Source organism: Heliangelus exortis, chromosome 2 (assembly GCF_036169615.1).
Source record: "Heliangelus exortis chromosome 2, bHelExo1.hap1, whole genome shotgun sequence".
NCBI lineage: Eukaryota > Metazoa > Chordata > Aves > Apodiformes > Trochilidae > Heliangelus > Heliangelus exortis.
In genome coordinates, this window is record NC_092423.1 from 48,959,081 (window position 1) to 48,984,606 (window position 25,526).

The 25,526-nt window shown below is 42.8% G+C and overlaps 1 protein-coding gene across 1 annotated transcript in view; it reads right to left on the minus strand.

Moving 5' to 3' along the window:
• EEPD1 (endonuclease/exonuclease/phosphatase family domain containing 1) overlaps positions 1 to 25,526 on the minus strand; it is a 63,449-nt gene that overhangs the window by 21,350 nt on the left and 16,573 nt on the right. The window contains exon 2 of the mRNA XM_071736052.1: positions 6,024 to 6,075. Coding sequence (XP_071592153.1) covers positions 6,024 to 6,075 — 52 coding nt within the window. The remainder of the gene's footprint in view (positions 1 to 6,023; positions 6,076 to 25,526) is intronic.

Genomic DNA, 25,526 nt, shown 5'->3' on the forward strand with positions numbered 1-25,526 from the left:
TAGAAAAGGGGATCCGCAAAATGAGGCAGCGACAGGGCTGGAAGAGACTGATCAAAGGTCCTGAGTGAGTCAGTGTCAAAGTCTACATCTCCTTTTCCTGTTTTCTGAAAGCAAGACTGCTGTTTCGTTATCAGACTCTAGAGGTCATCCAAAAGTCCTTAAGTTTCAAAGGGTTCACCATCTTTCTGGAAAGGACAATTCTAAAAATAGGCAGTAAATATAACTCATTTACAACAACTAATTAATTTGTTGCCTTTTGCCTAATAGTATTTTGTAATCACTGAATAGAATCATAGAATGGGTTGTGTTGGAAGGGGCCTTAAAGATCACCTAGTTCCAATCCCCCTGCGTGGGCAGGGACACCTCTCACTAGATCCGGTTGCTCCAAGTCCCATCCAACCTGGCTCTGAACACTTCCAGGGAGAGGGCAGCCACAACTTCCCTGGGCAACCTGTTCCAGCACCTCATCAACCTCACATGAAAGAATTTTTTCACAGAATAGCATAATTGTTGAGGCTGGAAAAGACCTCTGAGATCAAGTCAATAGCTCCGAAGCAAAGCAAGATGGGGTCCTACTATACAGATATAGATCCTACTGTATAGGAGGATTATGGCATTTAAAAATATGCACACAAAGACTCAATCCTGAACTAACTGCATTTCTGGGGTGCATATCTGCTGCAGAAAAAGACAAATCACATCAAGGGAAAAGCTGTCTTGCTGTTAGAAGAGTGCCTGGGGACTCAGGACGCTGAGGTTTGCTTCCCAACTCTGTTCAGTCAGTCACCTTAGGTGACTGCTAAAACTGTGATTTCTTCTTAATTCCACCATGCCACAACTCTTCCCCACCTCTCTGGAACTACTGCATGATTGCACTATCAAAAAAATGTAACAGCAGCAAGTTTAGATACTTGGGTTGTGTGGGCAACACATCCTTTCCAGGTGATCCGACCCCAGTGGCTGGAGAGCTCAGACAGCAGTGGTGAACTCTCACCCTGCCAAGGGCAGGTGTCAACAGCCCTTCCCTGCTCTTTCTTATCAAGAAACATCAATGGTAGATCCATGGCAGAGCTGGCTTATCCACAGGGAACAATGCTTGCCTGAAAGGGCAGCACTGACTGCATGACCACCCACCACTTGATGCTTTTACGGAGGAAATGTTGACAGGCCAGACATGGACCAGCTGCTTCATGTCAAGGCATATTTTATTTCACTTCCAACCACCCCAGCAAAGGCACACAAAAACATATTTATATCTGTGTGAGCAAGAAGTGATGTGCCTATGCTTACCCCTGAACACAGAAAACAGTACCACTCTTTCAAACACCAACAAGCTCCCAGGGACAACCTTTCACAAATAAACAACCTGCCCTGCTCCCAGAGGTTTTTTATAAAGAACAGAGATTACAATGGGCTTAATCATGATTAAACACTGATCTGGCTCAATCTACTCAAAAGCAGACAAAAGATAAATAAAAACCTCCAGCAGATGCATTTCATACTGGAAATTCTGGAACTTCAATTGACGTCATACTTTTTATGTTCAGATAATATCTGGAGGAAACAGTAGACTGGATCAAGAAAACAAAAGCAAATTTCTAGTTAAAATTCTCCATGCTCTTTGTAGAAAGGAGAAGGTTACAGCAGGGAATGCACAGGGCAGCTCAGCATTTTACAAACTCATTTTTGACTGTAGCTGAAATTGCGCTATTAAAGCAATGACACTACAAAGAAACAAGCACTCCCTTTTGTTCTCATCTCCTGGGTCCCCACATTTCCCCACAGACAAAAGCTGCTTCTGATTGATCATAGGCAGGGTAATTTTCTTTTACTAAAATAATGCCAGCTGCTCAGTGCCACCCCAGTTGTGGTGCATTGATTCCTCAGGCCCAGTACGAAAACTCTGCATGATGGGAAGGATGCTCTAGTGAGCATCACCCAGATACAGACATCTGGTCTTATGGGTGAGGGAACCAAGGGAACGGATTCCTCATCATGGAAGACAACTCCAGCCACTAGCACAGCTGAGGGAGGTAAAGAAAGTGAAAAATCCTGAACACAGACTGTAGGGATTAGGGATTGTTTCCTTACAGTGTCAAGCTTTTCATTTTATTCAACAGGATAAAGACATTCTCTTTGAGGAACGAGAAATAACTCTTCACATGAAAAAAAAAAAAAAAAAAAAAAAAGATGAATTTGGAGGAGAAGGCTGATCTGAGTTTTCTCATTCTATCACTCCATTCCAGATCTTCATGTCCACATCAGGAGAAACAGCCCATGTATGACCCTGTAACATTTGGCCAGCAGATAGAAGGAATGAATTTAGATGGCTAGGACCCACGTTGCTGCCTTTCCTGGTCCCTCATGAATGTTAACACCTTGGGCTTCACAGCTACAGGTGCTTTACAACAACTACTCTCCCCAAATAACAGGAGAAAGACTTTCAATCCCTTTTGATTTGTGATATTCCTCAAAACTTCCCCATTGAAGGTTAAGGTTTCCAAACAGACAATGAAAGCCTACTGATAATTACTTTGGTCTTCTCACTGACCTCTTGGATGTAGCTCACAGTGCAAAAATTTGCCACCATTTGCCACCAGACAGACCTTTAAAATGAAACCTCTTGTTACTTATCCTGATTTTAAGCTGCCATTTATCATCAGCTTCAAGAACATCACCACTGAACAAAATCACAAGTCTCACTACAACTCTCATTGTCCTTTAGCCCATCTAGAATAACTTTCATGCCAATCTAGTTAGTTCACTTCCAACTGCAAGCAGAATAATCCTCATTTTGCAAAGAAATTCCACTTCCTCATGCTGCAGATCGGAGTTACATGACTTGCATTTCCTAGATGTGAAACAAACAAACTGGTGTCTGTAGCCTCAAGTGCACAGTCCTTTCTCATCCTGAGTAATGCCACTTGCTAATTAAGACACATACAGGAAAATAATTCCCAAAAGTTAACTCCCAAAGCAGGCTTACCTTCTAAAAACCTGTCAGGGGTTAACTAAATATAATATTGTTGTACAGATTATTTAATTTTCCTCAGTAGCCTACCTGGTAACACCTGAAAAGTGCAGGGTGTGTGTGGGGGGAAATTTGACAGAATGCAAAGAATATTTTGTCTTACAATATGGGTGACTCTTCCTGCACATCCTACTGGCATCCAGCACCAATGAGAACACTCATTTTGGCATACTTGTTGCCTATGGAAAAGGACTAGGGATATAAATGCTAAAACAGCAGCCCGTGTGAAATGTCACCTGGTCAGGCAGTTCAATCTGCTAATTACTTAAACAGATTAATTTTTAAACTATAAAAAACAGCATGTTCCTCGGGAGAATTATTTTTTCCCGTTCCCCAAATAAAGATGGTTAACACCAGCCAAGTACAATTCTTCATCTGCAATTAAGGACTTACCAAAATTAGATCCAGCAAAGTATTAAAAACACACTGGGGCAAGAGCATCCCTGGGGGTCTCTCCCAGAGCTCTGCTTCTGGAGGAGATGCTTCCTCCAGGACACAGCGCCAACAAAGCTGCCTGCCCGAGATTCTTCTTTCTAAAGCCTGAGTGGCCTTGAACCCTTGTGGGGACAAGGCTGTCACTGACTGCAAGCCCTTCTGTGGCACTTTGCTGCTTGCATTCATTTCTGGCCCCAGTAAATGGCAGCAGCATCTCTGAAGCAAAGGCACAGCAGCAACACAGCCCCACAGCAGGCGTGGGGAAGCTCAGCGAGAAGGCAGGGGGAAGTAAACAGAGCAATTTGAAAGTTCAAGGTAAGATAAAATGCAGATAAGATAAATGCAGGTAAGATAAAAAGCACGTGCTTAGCTTTGAGCTGCTGGTGAGACAGCTCACATGGAGCATGTGCTGAACGAGTCTGATGGGCTACAGCCAAAGCAATAACACAAACAAACACATCTCTGACCTGACCTAGAATTTTCTCCAGGTAAAGACTGTTCTTCTAATGTGACCTGGTCCTGCTGCACCAAGATAAATTGTTATTTTCCCTTTTCTCATAATGACAGCAAGTGTGGTGCTGGAGTGAGTGCAGCTCCACAAGCAGCATCCTTTTTCTACAGTGCTTACAGGTGCTCGTGGCACAGCAGAAAAACAAGTCAGCTGATGAGCAGCATCCAAAGGTCAAACAAGGTTTTCCCAAGCAAGGATGAGCTGTAATTAAACCCAGCCAACCATCCCTTTTGTCTCAGCAGCCCCAAGTGTAACGGCAGCCAAGTGTGGTAGATCTTTGGCTTAAGGGATCATTTTGGCCAAATTTGCCTTAAGATTAGAGCTTAGGAAATTAAACAAATAATCATTGCACCACACAAAGATTTTCATGGTGTGATTAATTTATTTTCAATGACTAATGTCATTTTAAAAAACGGAAAAAAAAAAAGAAAAAGAAATGAAAAAAAAACCAAACCCTTAAAGATAATAAAATATCTAAGATAGTTGGAATGGCATTAAACCCTTCTGCTGTAAGCCATCAGTAAATAACTGATGGACAGCTTCTGAAGCACAGCAGCACTCTACTACATGAGGGCAAAGCTTTCCACAGGACACCCACGGGAGGTTTGCCATGTTCTCAAGACCCCAGTAGTTCAATTAGCTTCTCCCAGGCTGCTCTTTCATGTGTTTTGCTCCTCTGGCCACCATCCCATTTTAAAAAGGTGATGGTGAACTGTGATCTGTAGTGCCAGATAATTGTCTGATACTGTCTCAAGGCCCTGGTTCTCAAGAGACTGGCTGCACACACACATGATTTCCATGTGATTTAATTTAGTGGAGCTACTCAGCAGTACAAAGACTCCTGTACTTGTTTGAGTCTTTTCAGGGGCACAGCAGTGCTAGCAGCTCACCAGCGTGCTTCTACTCACTTTTTTTCTCCATACAAGTGTCAAAAATATAGAACAACAGTTTCAAAGCTGAGCACTGAATTTTAGAAATACGATTAAAAAGTTCATAACCATCTATGACAGACTAGGAAGTGTCCCACTGAAAAAAAACTTTCAGGTTATCATGTCCATAGCTATTTTAAAGAAAAATTCCCTTCAAAATCCATAAAAATCAATGTTACAAAGAATATTAAAATACTATAGTTTAATAATATTCTGTATTCCTGCAATAAGTCAGCACATGTTCTCAAAACCTGACTCTGCAAGCAGGTGGGACAAGGGATTTTGTTCTTGTTTACTTTTTTCCCCTCCTATATTTAAACAAATTAAGAAACCAATTTTCTTTGAACTTATATAATTCCACCCAGTTGTTTTCCAGAGGGTAAGCTGGCCTTTTAAATTCTTTAAGCTTGGCATTGTATGAAAGCAGATATCAAATATTCAGAGAGCTCGATTTAAAAAGATAATTTTTAGGGCTGAGCCTTTCTGAAGAGCTTCCTGCAAAGCTCCAGACAATGCCCCCAAGAGCCATTCCCACTAGGCTGAGGCTATGTACCCTTGCCAAGCTTCTGTACCCTGGTCTATTTTAGGAAGCCTTGGGCCAAAGGGAGGTGCAAGACCAAAAGAAAGGTGAAAAGTGTATGGGGTGTGAGGTGCCAGAGAAACTTATTGCTGCAAGCAACAATTTCTGAATATTACCCTTTTTTGAGAACATCATCTTCACTTGGAAAATGCTACAGTACCACCTTCCTACTCCTCTGTCCCCACCTTTTAACAAAATCCACCTCTTTGGGCCAAAATCAGAGCTCACCAAAACCAGTGAAGAGATCCCCCTCTTGAATTAACTGTGTTGTACTCAGGACCTCTGTGAAACTCATCCCCAGTCTGTGACAAAGCACAAGACTGAAACACCACTGGCACTGCTTACCCCAAGCCAGTTGTAAAGTCAGAAAACACCAAAAGCATGTTCATCCCTCTCATTTTGTGTACTGTGTAGCTAGAAAGATTTCCTAGTTTATGCCACATGATCTTCCATAAAGTTAGGGAGCTCTACTAACACAGAAGGCTCTAAGAGCTTGAATGTATTATGACATTTGTATTAGATATATTTTTAAAATACCTTTTCCAATGCTTCTCTGTCCACCAGCTCCTGCACAGCCAAAAGCTTGATACTGTAAGAAAAAAACAGAGAGGAAAATAAAAAATTAAGCACTCCATTACAAGTATTACAGAAGCACAAGTAACAGCAGAACTGAAGATGGTTTTATCTTTCCATCTCACAAAAAAAAAGGCTATAGAGGTACAGATACAAAAAGTGCTCCCGATAAAATAAACTAAAGCAAGAGAGAAGCAGCACTTCTGTGTTTGCTTTGATTTAGCAATCCTAAACACATTTTCTCCTTTCTGACTTGAAAGTACATCTGAGTTCCCCTTACAGGAAAAGTGCATTCATCATTACATTTTTAATACCCTAAACTAACACTGAAAGATCCCTTAAACAAAAAATACGGAGAATAACTCTTAATATTTCTATCATTTTAATTGGCTCTGTTCTTCAGCATCAACAAGTTTCTATGAGTCCCAAAACAGTAATTCCCAAGGATTTACATTCCTGTATATGAGGTATATGCTGTATATGAGGTGCCATAACCAAGACAACCTAGCTCAAAAAATTTCACAGAAATAGCAGGGAAACATATATGACTGAAAGTATAATGAAGAGATACTAATCAATCACTGATATCCTCCTTCAACTTCTGTTATTTGTACATATCCTCACATAGCACAAAAAATCCCAGTCCTTTCCACACTAAGGAATTTCAGGAAAAGAACTTGTGGCATCCCCACAAATCTGCAGGGCTCAGAAACCAGGTAGAAACTGGGAAACTTTTGGCAAAGCAACACCAGCAGGTCAAAGGAGGCTGGTCCTTCCTCTCTACACAGAACTGGTGAGGCCACATCTGGAGTGCTGGGGCCATTTCTGGGCTCCCCAGGACAAGAGAGAGAGGAACATTTTGGAGAGAGTCCAGTGAAGGGCCACAAAGATGATTAAGGCAAAGGAGCACCTCATAAGAGGAGAAATGGAGGAAGCTGGGACTGTGCAGCCTGGAGATGAAGGCTTAAGGGGCATCTTTTCAGTGACGCCCAGTGACAGAACCAGAGGCAACGTGCACATGCTGAAACACAGGAGGTTCCCTCCAAACATCAGAAAACACTCTTTTTACTGTGAGGGTGACCAAGCACTGGTACAGGTTGACCAGAGGCTGTGGAGTCTCCATCCTTGCAGATACTCAAAAGCCATCTGGACATGCTCCTGGGCAGTCAGCTCTAGATGGCCCTGTTTGATATCCACAAGTCCCTTCTGCGACACTGTAAACTCAGATAAATGCTAAGGATGCCTATACCATTACCAATTACACTTAATTAAAATTAAGAACATGACAGGGGGAGGACCTAGTGTCAATTCCTCATCCTTCTTCAATCTTTTCATGTTTGTAAAGCCATTCACTGCCAACACACCCCATCAGTCTTTTCTAGGCCATACAAAACAACACTGGTTTTCCCAAAGACAGAGCCTGCCAGACTAGGTAAATCTGATCACCAGATTAGGTTAAAAAGTTGCAGAAAGCACCCTTCCCTGAAAAAGGGGAGAAGAACCATACATGTTCTCCCCATCCCTGGGCACTGTCCATCAATGATCCACAGCAGCTGCCTTGGTCAGAGTGCACAAGGGATGAACAACACATCCACTTACAAAGTGGGGTGTCTGCTTCAGGACAACATAGTTGCTACTCAGCCCATTTAAATTTTATCTCTTTACAGTTTTGATGCCAAATAAAAAAAAAAAAAAAAAAAAGCTAATATTTAGATCCCTTATATGAGCCATGAAAGGAGGGACCTCACTTCCTCTGGGCAGTCCAACCCACCTGTGGTGGCATCATCTCATTTGTGCTCCCACAAGCACAGGAGCTGCTGTCATGCTATACTGCCCCAAGTCAGGCTTGCAGAAAGCTGGCAGGCTTTTTCTCCATAAAATAAACTGACAGTGCAACTCCAACTGCTCACCTTCCTTACCCAGTCTTAAAACCAACCATTTAATACATTATCCTTAGACTCCCTTTGCCCAGAGACACAAAAACATTCATGTGGCCATGGAAGAATAAAATTATGCATACAAAAATTGTTTACATGACTCTCACAACTCTAGAAGGATACAGCAAAGAGCCAATAGAGTTTAAAACTCACATTCAGACTAGGCTGATAGCCGACACAGAGGTCTGCCAAAGGATATAATTTGCCATGTATTACAAGAAGTTTCATTAGCCTTTCAAAACCTCAGAGTAATGCTGTGTAATTCTGGAATGCCCACCGACATATTACACATTAATCACGGACTTCCACTCTGTAAGAGCAGCTGGAAAAACATAGCTTTAGCCCTGTCCTTCTACTGTGTTACAATCCTTTCCACTACAAGTATTCACAGCCTAACCCCTAAACATGAAAGTGCTTTCACTTTAATGTACTTCCAATTTTCTGATGTCTTCAAAGCATCATAAAACATCCTATATCCAATGAATTACAAAATAGCTGCAGATGATGCATTTCCAGTCTGTAGAGGCTATTATTACTAAGACAGAGAGGGTGGAGATGGTTCAGAAAACAACAGGGTAACCAGAGATTTAAAAAAGGTATTCCATTAAAGCCCAACCACTTCAGCAGAAGGGTGCACATGATTTTCTGTTTCTGTTTGGTGAACACTAGGCTGCACACAAGCATTCAGCTGAACTGGAAGGTACTTAGCCAAAGTACAAAACCAGTATAAGGTATTTTTTAACATAATTTTGCTTTTAATTGAGACAGAATGAAAAATTTAAACAGGAGGGGCACTCAGCAAAGAATGCATTGCTTTTAAAACAGAGGTGCCATGTTGTGTCTAACACTGAATTTCAGAAAGAGCCCAGGCTGCTGGGTGTCAGAGAATGAAGTCAGGCAGTAGCAATGCAGCCACAGTCAAGGGCTGTCTCTGATTTCAGGACTCCCCTCTTAGTTTTGGATGACCTGCCTCTGTTGCAGCACACCTGGGAGAAAGATAAGATGCAGAAGAGGGAGACAGTCTAACACACACATGTGGAGGCATCCAGGATGCTCAGAGCCAAGTGAAGTTCTGCAAAGATGGCTTCAAATGCATGAGTATGTAGTAAAATCTAACATTTTGCCACTCCCTTCTGCAAGCTGGACAAAAATGTTGGTTTTGTTATGCAAACTACTGTTGCCTTTTTCCATTTGAAGCCAGAAACTTTTCAATGCTTTATCATCAAAAGGCAGCATTTACCAACCTGCTGCTGCTGCTTCTACCAATTGACAGATTTATTTCTAGAACATTAATTGTGGATTACCTGACACTCAATAGAAGCAGAAGATGTAGGCTGCCTCAAATGTCAGTACCATTTTCATCAGAGATCATGATTTTACTTACAAACCTACACTTCCATTTATGCCAGTCAAACCCCAGAAGATCTCCCTCAGCTTGTATGCTTTTATTTGAAACAAAGCATACCAAGTTACACAGAAGCAAGTGATAATACAGGGAGCAAGAATCTTTTGACTTTTATCTCACATTAACAGGAATGCTGTACTCTTGTTCAGAGGTGAAGAACCCATACAAAATGTTTACATAGTGCAGAGGTACTCCATAGGCAGGGTCAAAAGCAAATCTGAATTTAATGTTGTTACATGACTTGGAACAACATTGATTTGACCCTCAGTGAGAAAGAGACTTCCTTCTTCTGTTACAAATTGACAGAGATCAGTGTTTGCCCAGTGCTCTACTTCCTTCTCTTCAAGTGGCACCAGGTATTTTTTTTCTGAGTCAAAAGGAATCAGCAAATGCCAATTTCAGCCTTCGTGCAAGCAGCAGGATTACCTGGACTCTTTATAGCCAGTTACTTACTGCTATTTCTTCCAGCTATTCCAAGCAACACTTGTATATCCTATTTTATGCAGTGTCAGCTTGAAAATTCACCCTTTTTCAAGACTGCTGCTTTGGGGGGTTGATGCTTTGAAAAATTAAAAAAAAAAAAAAAAAAAGAAACTGTTTATTTAGGCTGACTACATATCTACAAACACTGAAGCATATCCTACAAACACTGAAATCAGCTCCTAAGTAGGTATGCTGTTTGTAGCTTATGAATTCACTAAGGATTTCCAAGTACATGTGAATATAGCTAGTCAGTAACTAAGAGAAAGAGGGGAAAAAATCTCTAATAATGAAGAAATGCAGAGTTACCAAAAGCCAATGCTGGAGCCCCAGGTATTGCTGTCTGTAATATAACACTTACGTATTCTCTTTATATTCCATGTTATAATTTCCTTCTCATCCTCACCTGCTGTGCATGAATACTAATTCATGAATAAAGTTGTAGAAGAATTTATTTCCTGAAGAAAGCTTTCAGGTACTGAAAGAGCTGCTCTAATTTAGAAGCTTTGAAGTATACTGGTAAGAAACTTGTAACTCAAGTGGTAAGAAACCTCTTATGCAAGTAACTATACTGACTTGAAGGAAATGGCCCTGCTTGTATCTGTAACCCTATCAAAAATTCTTACTGACTCCATTACTTCTATGATCTATTTAAACAACGCTATTGAAATTAACATCCTGGCACCCCAGGCACGCTCAAAATACTCAAAACCATTCAGCAATTGGGTGAAGGACTCTCCTTCAGCAGGAAAAATATGCAAAGATGATGAGCTGTCAAGGAAACACATGACTCCTTTTTTTTTTTTGGCTGTGGGTGACGCACAGCATTCTCCTCTAAGGGAATTCCTTTTGTTTTCCAGAAGATGAGTCAGGATGCAGAGCAAAGGCCTATAGCTACAGCAATTTCTTCTCCTCAGGGCAGCATTGCAATCCCTTCCTCAGTCTTCTTACCTCAAACCACATAGCATTGGGTTCCTCTCTCTAATCCCACATACTCAGGAATAATGTAATCCTTTTTAGCAACCTCTTGCAATAATACAAATTTGCTGATGGGTCGCTTGGTGTGTTCCTATTCACCATGAGCCATCATTGCATTTTATTTGCACTTTGCTTCATCTACCATCTTGCAAATCCCATCTGCTTTTGCAGCAAGGGATACCAGGGCCTTCCTTCCTCAGAACCACTGCAGGGTATTCTGCCTGCAAGCCAGTGAACCTATGGCTCTGCAGCAAGGCAGATGGGACAGAAAACTCTGTGCCTGTGAACTCAGGCAGATCCATCCATGCAGAATGCACCCTAGGTTTTCACCTGAGGAAGAGAAGCTGCTTCCTCCAAAAACAGCTTCAAGGGTGCTCTAGGAGAGGGGTAGAGAGAATTTAGGATTACAGGCAGTTTCTGGACCATCCTTGAACAGCACTGGCCTTGCAGCCACTATGGACATATGTCACTTGACTGCCACCATCAAGGGAGAAAGTCTCCAGAGCAGAGCCCTACACCAACAAGCACAGCAAACTGCATCTGCTGAGGTGACCCTGGAGGGCAGCTGAGGCTCACATTCCAGTGCAGAACCTGGTAATCTGGGAAAAAAGCGACAGAGGGGGAATATGTGAAGCATTAAGTCTGGTGATCAGCGAAATGCTGAAGCAAACACTTGGCCTCACAACAGCATCCTGCAGAAGGGATCAGGAGCTGTGATACAGAACGGCTGCCAAGGCAGAGCAGCAAAACCCTGGCTGGAAGCTGGTACTGCCAGCATCTTCCCTCAGTTCTTGGCACCTTGTTAGCCAGCAAAGAACTGGTGCACAGGGAGTCTCCAAGCATCCAGTGCAGCTTGATTTGCTACCACTTTGCTTTTCCTTCTCAGCAGAGCTCCTGGTCAAGCTGGTGCTGCCCAACTCGAACTTGCAGCACAGTATGGCACCTGGCTCTCAGCCAGCCATCACCCACCTGGGTTTGTCACCCAGCAGCAGTGTCTCAATTTGTCTCAAACTGGTCTCAATTGGCTTCACAAGCTTAGATATTTTTCCTCAATGCCTCAGTTCTTCCAAAAACCTCAAGCTTTCTGTTAGTCTGTACATAAGTCTGACTGAAGTTAGCAACATGAAGAGATGCCATTTGACTTCTCTTACTTTTCTGGCTCCTTTCTCAGCATACAGCTGTAGCAAATCATGCTTCACCTAGAGTCATTATTATAAATAGCCTGTGCAAAACTCACTCAACCCCAAATCATTTTTTTGAGCACCAATAAATCTTTCCCACCTGCCTCCCTTTTGGTCCATAAAGTTTTCCCCTTTGTTCTTGAGATAAGATCCCATAACCATGTTACATCTCACAGTGAAGTTTTATTGACAACTTATATATCCAAGAATAAATCACAGATGCACATAATAGATGTGCCCCCGAGTCACCTTGGGGTTGATTAACACAAAAGAAGAGTACAAATCCCTGTGGCTCAAATTAATATTCTAAAATTGCATTTGTATATCTACACAAAGCAACCTCACTCATAAACCAGTTCTGCTCTAAAAGATGAGCATGAAACATGAGAGTTAGAAGAAAAAAAAGCCCCCCAAAATACAGCTGAAGTGTGCAAACGACCCTCAGTACCTGGGAGGGAACTGCTCCCTCATCCTCTGCCCACTTTCCCCCACCATCCCCCCATGCCTGACTTCAGTCCCTGGCTCTCCTGCCAAAAAGGGCACGCTCCATTTCATCACCATTCACATGGCAGTCCCAGTTCTCCCTTTGGCATTTGCCAGATGACAGGGTGAGCAGCACCAAGGAGGATGCTATTGGTGCTTGCAGGCTGAGGCAGCAGCCGTCATGGGCCCGTGTTTGCTGCCAGGGCTGTGGTGTGTGTCCCCTGCAGCCAGCTGTCGACAGGCTGATGTTAAGGGCTGTGATTAACTGCTTTCTAATTGTTTCAAGCACAAGCAGAAGCTTAGGCAGCAACCACGTGCTGCTCTGGGAAGTACATGGAGGGCAGGGAAAGATAACAGCCAAAAAGTGACACACACACACACTGTAAAACATTCATCCAGCTGCTAAAACCAGTGGGGAGGATGTGCATGTTTGTGGTGTTTTGGGGTTTTTTTGTGCCATGAACAAACATCTAATTTCTGCTGGCACATCCCATTTACAAAGCTGTCTTCCCCCCAGGACCCTGTTCACTCAGACCCAAGTAAAACCAAAAGCAGGCAGAAGAATGAAGAAAGGCACGCTCAATGACTTTCAGCCTCATAAACTTCCTTCATTCACCCCCTACGAAGTCTGACAAGGAAATAAAATCCATTTCTTCTTTTCCACTAAAAGCATCTGTGTCTTCTCAATCACTCCTTAAATGGGAGGGAAAATCGCATCCGCTGCCACGTCTCACCGGCTGCTGGAAGCCACCAGAGAGCTTATGAAGTAAGCTGAGGGCCTTGTATCAGAAAGCCATGCCATATTGCTTTGGCACTAGCTGCCAGCTAATGACACAATAAAAGGATTTGGAAGATCCTCAGGAAAAATATAGCTACAGTAAGTAGAAATAAGGGTAAACCCAGGGAGCTGCATTTCCTTTAAAAAAAAAATTTAATTAAATTTACTTGATGTATATCTATATTACAGCACAGGATGTGTTTATACAAATGCATTACGTATATTGCTATATTATATACCCATTACACGTTATAAATAAATTTCTAAAAATATTAATATATCTAAAACTATATATATGTAAATTTATTTACTTCTTTTCAGTTTCCTAGTTCAGAGGAAATACGCTCCTCTTCTATCTCTGGCCATCTTCAATTTGTCTGCAGAATGGCTTTAAAACAAAAAGCAGATGAAGGCTCCACAGCTGAGGAGTCTGAGTAAATGGAAGGAGCTGAGAAGTTGAAATCCATCAAGCAAATTGGTGGTGTAGCACAGCCCAGACAAACACTCTTCCCCAGTATTTGCATTCCTGGGTCTTATTACATTATGTGAGTGATTGGAGTCTTTGTCATGGGGAGGAAGGAAACTGTAATGGAACTTAGAGGGGGCAAACATGAATTATGGATGGTTACTGAGTGCTGGTGGGAAACAGCAGCACTTGCCAAGCTAAGAGATAGGAGACAACTGAAAGAGTTCACTCCTTTCTCTTTCTGTTGCAGTGTTTCCCTGGGTGCAGGGATGCACTCTCAATCCTCTCTGGCACACAGCTCCCTCCTTGTTCTTCTTCTTCTTCCTATACCTGTGGCAAAGCCAGCATTTGGCAGGACCTATGACTTTTGCATCAAGGGCCAGATTTATGCTCAGCTAATGCTGCAGTTTCAGCATAGCTATATCACTGCAGGAACAGAATCATGATTCATAAACTCTGAGAGCTGTGAGTATTCCCCAAGCAAGAGTACAAAACAAAAAACAAAAAAACCCCAAAACAAACAAACAATAAGCAAACAAACAAACAAAAAAAAGAGCTTGCAAGAACAGCAAGCTTCTTCCTAGCACTCTTAAAGGGAGCAAGACTGCTCATAAAATGACCCAAACCACAACGAGCAGCAGAAAGCATGGCAATGTTCACATGTAACAAGACCTGGAAGCCTTCCTGACCTCCTCCTTGGGAACACCCATACCAAGCTCTTTCCAAAGGAACAAAATTCCTGTTGCTGTGCTTTCGGGCATTTCCTACACCAGCAAGCAGAGCAGTGAAGTTAAGAGGGGAGCTGCTCAAAACTCCTACACTCTCTGTGACACCAAAGAAAAGATCACTCTTTTCTTGTCCATCTTCTGAGTTGTGACACACTGATACTCAACAGGACACTGCTGCAGGTTCTGGAGGTTTCCATCATAGACAGTATTAACAACACCAGGGAAGTGTCCTATTTACCTCCTCCTCCACATTAATATCATGCCTCAGGACTAATTCTTTCTTTTTTTTCAGGTACCAGAGAAGGAGACTGGACATCATCCATTCATTTCCACTTGCTTAAAGTCTTCCTTTCTAAAGATTCCCTCAAACTGTTAACCAGGGGAAGCTGCAGAAGGAGCATCCTTCTGGGTACACGCAGAATGCACATGCATACTTCCCTTTAATTAATTATTATGTCCATAGTTATTTGCTATCCTATCTCAATTTGGGGTGTGTTTGTTTGAAGACAAACCCAAATCAAACTGCACTTTCTAGAAACACTTTTCTAGGTGACTGGCTATCCTGTGACCTTGTGTTTTGCAGTACCCTTACTCTTTTCTCCTATCATTCTCCAGCTCTCTGCTGGCAAACTGGTGCAGTGCCAAGAGAGTGGCAGCTGTTAGAAAAGTAAGCATCATGGAAGGTTTCCAAGGTCCTCAGAAGAAATGCTGGTTATTAAGAGCTGAGATACATTGCACTTGATTGAATAGAACCAGAGCTGATTCCTGAGAGGCAAAGGTTAATTAGACAAATGGCTCAAAAGAATCAATCTGTTCTAACTCATTATTTGTTGAATTTAAAAAAAAAAAAATTTGAAGAGAGTTTAAAATAGACTAGGCAGCTGAAAATAACCCCCAAATTCCCAAATGCATGAGATAAAACCATGCAAGTCCTGGGACTGCCAGTAACATAATAATTAGAGAGTAGTAGCCTAATGAATAAAGCAAATCAAAGACCTATATTAAATTATATCAAACACAGCAATCTTGTCTGCATATGTCTACTAAAGGGGGGAGCAGGAACAGGCAGTGGTAATGCAGCTTTTTTTACCAACACTGTTCAAAACTCGAGGTGACACTCCAGAAGGATTCTCTGTCACCACTTCCACCTACTCCTTCACTCACTATGTCTGTACCACAGCCTTCACTACATAGTAATTGATGGCAGCAGAAGAGAATACTACTGCAAGAGAGCAGGGGGGAGATAATCTAATGGCCATTATATTTAGTCACAAAAAAAACCCCAAAAAACCCACAAATTGTTTCAACTCACTTTTGACAAGCATCAAACCAAAACCAGCTACCTGTATTAAAAAAAAGTGGGAGGTAGCATTTAGTTTCATTTATTTGGTGATAAAATGTATTCTTCTTCTTCTTTCATATTGAATTCCTTACTATACTTAGCTAAGTGTCTACATTCAAACCAGTTCACTTTATGCCTAGCAGTTTTGAAACCAGGGAAAATCCAGTACACAATGTTCACAGTCTTAGGGCTTTTTTAGTTTTTATTTCTTCAAAGGATGCTTGTTCCCTTACAGTTCTGCAGGAAGAGAGAGGGTCATGGAGTGTTGTGTTTGCAGCAACATTGATTTCTTGTGAGTCATTAAAACTGGACATGGTAATGTTATTTAACTTGTACTGAATTATTCAAATCTGTCCAACCAGGGAGGAGACCAAGATTGAAAAGAAAAATTTAGAAGCTCGTAAAAATGAAAGGTGACTTAGAGCTTCCAAATATAGGCATTATGTTATAGTGCAAGTGGTCTCTAACATTTGGCTCTTTTTTCAGATTTTCTGAATCATTCCCTGCTGGGGTAGTGCTTCTAAGTTCCAGAAACAGCATCTTCTCCAATCCAACCCTGCCCCACTGCAGCAATGGAAAAACTGAACATTCCTTAATTAAACCAAACGGGCACGGCTGGAAAAGGCCACACCACAGCTTGGCATGCAAAGTGATTAATCAGGACGATTGAAATTGAAGAATTTGCCTCTGTGGCCCGGCAAAACAGACTTGAACTTGGGAAGCAATAAAATTTGTTTTGAAATAGTTTGCATGCCCTTTCTCCATCAGGTATGTGAAGCATATGCTATCAAGTTCTTACATGAAAACTCCTCACATCTCGTGATTCAATGTCAGAAACTTAATGCAACATTACCTTACTATATCTACACATCCTCCTCTTAGAGAAATGGGTTTTCCCATTAAACCTTAAAAAAAAGAGACCTTAAAAAAAGGAAACCTTAAAAAGGAATACAGTGGAAGCCAGTTTGCTTTGCTAAGTACAGGCCCAAGAGCAATCCTGCAGTTTGGTGGCAGGAAGACCACAGCCAGCCCAGAATTATGCGAAGAGTATTGAAGCTTCCTGGCTGAATCTAGATATAGAACTTTAGAGTCTTTTACAGTATGCTCTTAAAGAGATTCACTCTCAAGAAGTTGGCTCCTACTTCAAAGAGGCAGGTGGTGCCTGCTGTGGTGACCACAGCAATTGTGTGTTTCATATGAGCATCTTTTGCAGAAGACTGCATGCCAAAATGGAATAGTTTAAACAGTGGAGAAGGATGAACACCAGAGATAAAAACAGATAAAGGTACACAAGAGGTGTTGAGAGAGATACTATGGAATTGTTGAGGAGAAATAGTGCAATGAGGGGAAAGGAGCACTACAGAAATCAAGTGTGGTGCTTGGGTCAAGTGTACTTTTCTCCATGGCTCTTTCATGGACAATCTTATGCTGTCTTACAAATTCAAAGACATTTTGACAGAAAGAATAAAATGAAGTGCATCGTAAAAACAAGTAGAGAATAAAGCAGAAACCACATCAGCAGACAGTCTGTATGTTTTAAAGACTTCCCACTGTGTGGTTAAAAGCCAGCCAAACTATGCTCTTGGAATAGAGCTCAGGAAGCTGGTGATAAGACCTTGATGTGCAGTGCCCTGCAGGAGCAAGAAGCAGGAGCTAAGGGATGAAGAAACAACTTGGCCAACGTGACTGAGGCCTTGTCACTACAAGGGTGAAAATATGGGAGATTCAACAAAATAACACATTACATCACTACTCTGGCAAAAGTCTCCAGCTCAGGCCTGGGGATGGTCAAGTTTGCATATCAACAGAGACAAGGATGTTGGTTAGCACATCAGCCATCTACTGCAGCACAAGCAGGAATGGCAGCAGGATCCACTCCCACCAACTGAGCCATTTTCTTTACAGCATCTATACCATATGGTGAAAAAAAGGCAGCAGTAAATGGGACTTCCTCAAAACTGTCACTTGGCTAGCCCACTTAAAGATGACAGAAAGCCAAACAATTTGGTACCCAGGCTTTGAATGAATGTGAACATATATCTTTCCTCCTAAAACTGAGTTCAATTGCACATTCCGAAATGTGAAGTAAAGAAATGGAAAACTGTCAAAATAAGGAGGACAGAGGGAGCAGAGGCAGAAAACCTGAGTTTCTCAATGAAGATGGGACTCCTCTGTTTTGCATGCATCCAAGACTTTCACTATCAGAAGAAGCACTGAAGGCAGAAGAATAAGACTACTCACAAGTAAAGCTGACATCAAACCTCAAGGAATTTTGTTTACACTCCTAGGTCCACACCACAGATGCAAAGGATATAGTAATCAGAAAATAACAATCTGCCAGTGCTGAGGTCACAAGAGCCCACAGAAAGCACAAACCAGCTAAGAAAACCACCTGTCACATAAGGGTAAGAAGTTAAAAGTCTCCTTTCCAAGAGCTAATTACCAGCTTTGTCTGAAACATTGCATGACACTGCATTAGAACAGGGAATTTAGCTTATGGGGCATGTGGAGTGTTATTTATATAACTTTAACCCAAATAGCAGAACAGATGGTCTATCAGTCCAGTTGTTTTTTACTTTAATAAGGACTCTGAAGTGTGATGGGGGCTATGCAAAGCTTAAGCCTCCAGTTAGCCAAAAGCCACAGCCGCATATGGCCTTTGCTCTGAGTATCAGAGTAACATGGAAAGGTTTGGATTGAAACCTCCAGGGGCTACATCACACAGCTGCAACTCTAATCCAGGAGAGAACGTAATCCTTCCTCAGTTCTCAAAGCCAGAGAAACTGCCTGAGCCGGCACTCTCCCAGCCAACTGCTACCCTTGAACCAGACCCTGCTTGGTTTGGGGTCAGAATTTCCCAGCAGAGCTATACCAAGCAAAAGGGAAAGATCACTCAATGAATGCAACATAAACACACAGCAATACTGCCTATTTCCGCAGGCTGCTACCATCCACTTTTGCTACTTCATCCAGAAAATTCCTAAAGACTGTGTGTGGTATAGAGAAGAATCCTAGATCAGCCAAGTCCTTCGTGTCTGTCTCCAGGACTACTATAGAAACACAAACACAGAAACATTGATCAAAAGAGCCCCTCTGATGCAACAACCCCCTAATCAGGGCACTATGGTGAGGTAAACTGTGGCTTCACCCAGCTGACTCTTGAAAACCTCCAAAACATTAAGACTCCATGGCCTCAAGATAAACTCTTCCAGTGCTGTACCACATCTGAGTGATGAAGTTTCTTCTAATGCCTGTTCTGAAGATACTGAACAAGCCAATTGCCAATTGTATGGAGGTGAGGGGTTAATTTACCTCCAGTGCTAGGCTATGTGCTTCCTTTTAAACTTCCTAAGGCTTGTGTTGACCTAGCTGAGTTTGTCCAGGATCTTCTGGATTGAAGGGCTACCATCCACCACAGCAGCCACTCCCCCAAATTACATAATGTTAAGGAGCATAATAACTTATTACTCCTCATAAAGGATAATTACCCCGTGTAGCAAATACATACAGTAGTCTGTGCTGACATATGAATAGGTTTATCTGAGTAGAAAGATGGGTCAAGTAATGTCTTTTTCCCACCCCAACAATAGTTTGTGATGGACTCTTCCGAGGAGATAGGGAGACACATAGTAAAGAAGACAAAGAGCTTCTCTGCTTTCAGGGGATGGCACCACTGTCCCCCTAACTCCACCTAACTGTCCCACTTTCTGGGCTGCAGGATGCTGTCAGGATGGAAACTGCCTTCCACAGATTCCATGGAATTGTGAAACACTTGATGAAAAGATGTTACAGAAGGGATCTCACCCACCACAAAACCACAGTCATTTCAGTCATACCTTGGGAATCGGGGGGAGGCAGAGGGCAACTAATCCTTTATTTGAGCTGCTGCTGAGCTCTGATCACTGCTAACCAGCGTGGCATTTTCTGGCATGGGCTTATTCATGTGCCACGTTAAAAATGCCCTTAAAGCAAACACAGCAGGTTTTTCACTTGTACTAATATATGCTTAGAAAACAGCACAGTTGAATTATTTTACATTCAGTTGTAGCAGCAGCCTTTTTGTTCTGGTATCTCATGACTTTCAGATCAGAACAAACCTCATCAGTTAAGAAGCCTCACTAAAATGATTTTAGTGATTAATGATTATTTCTTCTCAGGAAGAGGAGATATTTGATGTTCGTATCATGAAAGATACTACTGAAAGCTTTAAATTGTGGAATATTTACATGGGGAATAACAGATTTCAAATCCAGCTCATATTGCTAGCAATAAAGAGAACTGTTACAAAAGCAGATTATCCATCTTTCGGTCAATGCCTGCAAAAATCCCACAAACAACGGGATACCTAGTAAGCACTTCCCTACAGCTGAGGACTGCACACAGGTGCAGGTCAGCTCACAGAGGCTCCTTGGTTGCAAGGAAAAGTGATAAGCTGTGGAAGCTCACGAAAGCTGCCACCAAAGACCTCCTGTACCTCCAAGCAAGCGGGCAGAACAGCTATGAAGCCAGGACTACATGTTGTTTCTAGAACAATTCCATCAAGGGCATTGGTCATGACTTTCCACCTCCTGATGACAAATACAACCACTGCATGTGCCAGAGTAATAAAAAAGTAAATAAACTTGCTGTAGTCAAGTGCCTGATTTGATGCAGTGTGTGTGAACATCAGGAAGAGCAACATCGTGCTGAAACACACCAGCATGGCCCAGGCACCCTTCTCCCAGTGCTGACACCACAGCCAGGCTGGCTGCATCCCTCCTGGGATGGCTGCAGGGCAGAGCTCGGGCTCACCCCAGGGGCAGCAGCGCTGAGCAGATGCCAGAGGTGACCACCGGGTGGACCTCTCCCCCTGCCACCTCCCCACCATGCAGCAGCTCTCCTGCCTGTGAATTTTAAAGTTGGAGTCTTCATACCTTATTTATTCCCTGTGGACCTCCACATGCTTTATGTGCAGCCAGGGCACAGTGCAGCTCTCTTGGAGCTGCAGACAGGTCAGTTCAAGCCAGCATCACTCCCAGGCCACAAGCCATATTCAGCAGATGTTTAAGTGAGGCCAATTGACTTGGCAGACAGGAAGCTCCCAGATTAACCTGGATCAGCTCTGGGTGCTGAGAAAAAGTAACAAACAGCTAACGGGAGGACCTCAAACACCTGCTTCTTCAGAGGTGATGAGAATATATGCCTGAAGTGATGTCAACCCACCTGATGTCAGAGATGGAGATGGGGACAGAGCCACAGTGGCTACAGTCCCAGGCCATAGCCTTCTCCTCTTACACCACTTCACTTTCTAATGCTTCATTTTACATTCTACAGTGCATGAAAGCTTACTCATTAAATACATGTTAATTATATAGTGTATAGGACTCCTACTTCAGATTTAAGGAAAGCATTGATGCATTATTAATTACTTCACCATTTATTCTTTGCTGTTTGGATCACTGCCCCCAATTTTTGTAGCACACAACTCCTTTTTTCTTTTTTTTCTTTTTTTTTCTTTTTTTTTTTTTTTTCCCTTTTTACTTTTGGCCAAATAGCTCCTAGCTATAATTCTGAGTACCACTTGCAAATGCTTGTTTGTGGAGGATTAATTATGGTGGTGAAAGCAGGGGAAAAACCTGGTAAATGACCAGCACTAGTTTTGAAGCACAAAGCTGCACTGGGAAGCATCACGGTCACCTCAGTAGGGCTGTGTCAAGCAGCAGAAGTTTCAGGCTGCCTTTAAGTGCATCAAGTCCCCAAACACTGAAAAGCTACAGCTTAGTCATAAAAAAAAAATAAAGTAAAATAAATGGAATACAGCCTTTTAATTAAAAAAAAACCTAAGGAATTAAAACCACCTAAGGAATCACACAGGCTGGAAAGACAGAAAGGGATTTGAATTTCATTTCAAAGCTCTCATTAAACATAGATGCCTGCAGACTGCCACAGCTCTCACAGTCTATAGCCAGCATGGAGGTACATAACCAGTTACTACAGAAAGTTATAGAAATGACCATTACATAAATTGAAGAGGTCTGTGTCTATGGAGGAATTTCCTTTAACCAGCCCGCTAGTAGCCACTAAGCTCTAAAGCAAGGTTTAAGACCTAAAGCAAGGAGGAGGACTTGTCGTACCTGCTTCACCAGGTAGGTAACATGGAACAATAAACACGATTCTGCTGTGTCAGCTCTGTCACCAAAGGTTTTCCTTCAGAGCACACATAGGTAAACTTAAAGGCAACCCCCCAAATCCTTCTAATTTTAAAAGGCTTTGTGAGCTTGCTGGGGACTTAGGGAAAACAAAACAAAACAAAACATAAAAAGCCAAGATAAATCTTTTTAAAGCCTTTCCAAGAGCCACGAAAAGGAGATTTTGTTAAACACATGATTCTCGCCATCTTCTTACTTGTGCTGGGCTGTGTGAGCAGGGCAGAGATTTAAAGTGATTTGCCTGCTGGTTTGCAAGCTGCGGGCAGCCCCAGCTCCCCGAACTGAAGTAACCCTGCACAGGCAGGGATCCAGCCAGACATCTTAGGGGTTACTAGGATTCACGTTTAAAGAAGAGAAACACTGACACTCGCTCTTGTGGAGAAAAATAAAAATTGCCAAAGGCAGATGTCTCCGCCTGCTTCAGTTCGGTCAGATACTATGTGGTCGGGACTGCACTGCCACAAGATTTAATAAGAGGAAGTTCTCTTAACTCCCTTGGTTAGGCAAAAAAATCCATGTCTTTCCAGCTGTAGAGAGAAAAGGGAAAAATAGCACCCACCACACAGACTCTGTACTAGTGAAAGGGAGGGGGGAGAGTTCCTGACTTTATGCAAGTCCTAGCAGTTTAGGAAAGGTTAATAGAGTTTATTTGACTTCTAAAAGGGGATAACTCTCGCATTTCTTCACAGCCTGCACACATCAAAAAGGTAATTTCATCTGTTTTCTTGTTTAACTCTGTCTCCAAGCCCATTCCTCCTTCTGAGCCAAAAACCACAGCCCCTCACCATGCACCCTAGCAAAATGGAGTGGCTTTTTACAGCTGTGCAGCAAAAACAAAGGTACTAGAGTTTATATATACATTAACTCCTCCTATGGGACTGGTTTTGGTTTGCAGTCCAGGTGGCCAGGATATGAAGAGAGAAGGAAAGCCTCCACACCTTTTCCTGAGGAGGGGAGTCCACGGAGTGGCATCTCAGGATGCTCCTGTCTCCCTGGACAGGTTGGCTGCTCTCCCAGCCTGGTGCCAACCAGGAATCTGGGGTTTCCAGAACATGGCAGCAGCTTTGATCTACAACAGACCTGCCTACAACCCCTTGGATGCTCACCAATCTTCCATTAGTTTAAGCAATCAGATAGTATTCAAATAACACTACTATGGCATGTACATAACAAGATAATAAAGATCATCTCCTTCCCTCTGCCTCAAACCCCAATACTCAAGAAAAGATCAGCCATGTCACAGCTGATGAAAATAGAACATGTTCAGCAGCATTCACCAGCACTTCACTGAAGAAAAAAGCTAAAGCACAAGACTGTAATTTGTCATCTCACCCTCAATAAGGTCACTGTGAAGCAGCACCATCGTCAAGGGAATGACCTTAAGGAAAGAAAAATGAATCCTAATGGAGTGGCAGAGTATGATGGGTCTCTGGGTGACACTGCAGAGCGAAATCAATCTGTTACTGAGTCCCCAGGGTGCTCAGGAAGGCAAAGAAGGTAAATTCCCCATCCATGCATGAACCTGGGCAATCCCACCTGGGATAGTGCTGCTCATGTAAAGGACCACACAGTGGCACAGGAGAATGAGGAAAGCAGGATACTTAGGGAAGGAAGGCTAAAAAGAAGAGGGGGCAGTCATTCCTTCCTCTTTTAAGAGACCGTGACAACCTATGTGACACCTCATGATGCAAGCACGCAGAAAAATGTTAAGGGCAGCTTTCCTAGAAAAGAAGGGTAGAAGAGAGGAACAGGGAAGAGAATTTCAAGTTTTCCTTCCCTTTTTCAGAGGAAAGCATGAACAATTCAGGCATAACCTGTATTGTTAAGGCTGAAGCACAATTTCCTATTCAGGATAGACAGATAGATCACTGCATGGAAGAAAAAAAAAAAAACAAAACCAAAACAAATTATGTGTAGCAGATCCTCAGCAGAGATGCTCCCTCCACTTCACTGCAAAGGGAGGGCCCTGGCCTGGGTAGCAGGGTACTCTTCTCCCATAGCTCCAGAGAGCAGAGCAAGGGTCATAATGAAAATTCCTGCCCTCCCACCCCATGAAGTCTGCAGAACCCACAGGCAGAGCAGGCACACACAGCTATCAGTGAGTGGCACACCTTCTGCCTATTCAATGAAACCCAGGCTATTGGGTACCAGTTGCTACCTTATGAAAGACACTGACAACCCCTTTTCTTTCCAGCCTGGTAAGAAGTTTCTATCCATGTGCATACATGGTAAACAACAGTGGAATTTCTGCTCTGTTATAAACGACCCAAATAAATGTACATTGCCCTGACATACAGCAAGAAAACCAGCATGGGGCTGACACGTGCCTGTGTAGATGCGAAGACAGAATGCAAAGGGAGTTGGGTAACATCACCTGGTGAGCCAACACTTTGTTGGGATCAAATCCCACCCACACATCACCCCCTTCCAGCAGGAAAACACTGCTATTATCAACTAGTCAATATTGCCACAAATCACCCTGTTGACAGCTTCACACTGAAGAAATAACGAGCAGGCAAACCATTCCTGAGCCAGCAGAGCCAGGGTGTTGGGTTTTCGCTTTCCTTCTCTCCCCCACCCCCATTCCAAAACACAATAACGATCTGAAAGGCTCTTTCAAGCAGGGAAACACCCATCGTGTCTACAGGATGTGAGAGGCAAAAGGGATGTGGGTTTGCTGGAGGAAGTGCAGCAACAGGGCTCTGGCTGCTGTGCTCTTCAAGTTCTACCAGGACATGCCCCAAGGCCCACAGCACAGTGTGTGTAGCAACGTGGGACCTGGCTGCCAAGCATCCTACCCATCTCCCATTTTAGCTTTTCTTCCTCTGAGGCACAGCACAGTCTTTTCAACAGTCTGCGGGATGAATGCAAAAGTTATGAGATTATGAACCACAAAATTTTTAAGTGTAGGTCCAAGTTAACCCTATTATTTTTTTAGAGACTATCTTTGTGGTTTTTTAACAATGAGAACAGGGGATACTTGAAGACTATGGCCTGACCCTGCAAAAAGGCCTCCTACATCTGTATGCCATCAAGTTAGGGATCCCAGCCAAGATCGATGATGTTCACGGGTCTGTCTAGAGGCTCTCCTAATTAGACTGAACCACCCTGAAGAAAAATCAAGCAGTCAAAATGTGCATATGAGCTCCCCTAGCACAGCTCTGCTCCCCTCAGACCACAGCTTTAATTCTACCCCAGCTCCCCTCTCCTCAGATCAACTCATTTAGCACTCCAGGCACCCACAGCTAATAATATCAGAAGGGGCAGCAGAGCCAGGTGTGCTGGGAGAAGTTTTAACTTCACCTGAGATCCTGACCTGCTAGAAGGTAGGAAAAGCTGAAATAACTTAGCCAAAATAAACTTCCTTTTCAGCCTTATTTGTGCTTTCTCCTTAGGTCTGCAAATGCCACAAGAGCTGCACAAAGTCTTCTGGGGCAGCACCGGCAAGTATCAGATGGGTTGACCTCAAGGCCACCACCTTACAAATGATGCAATCTAAGC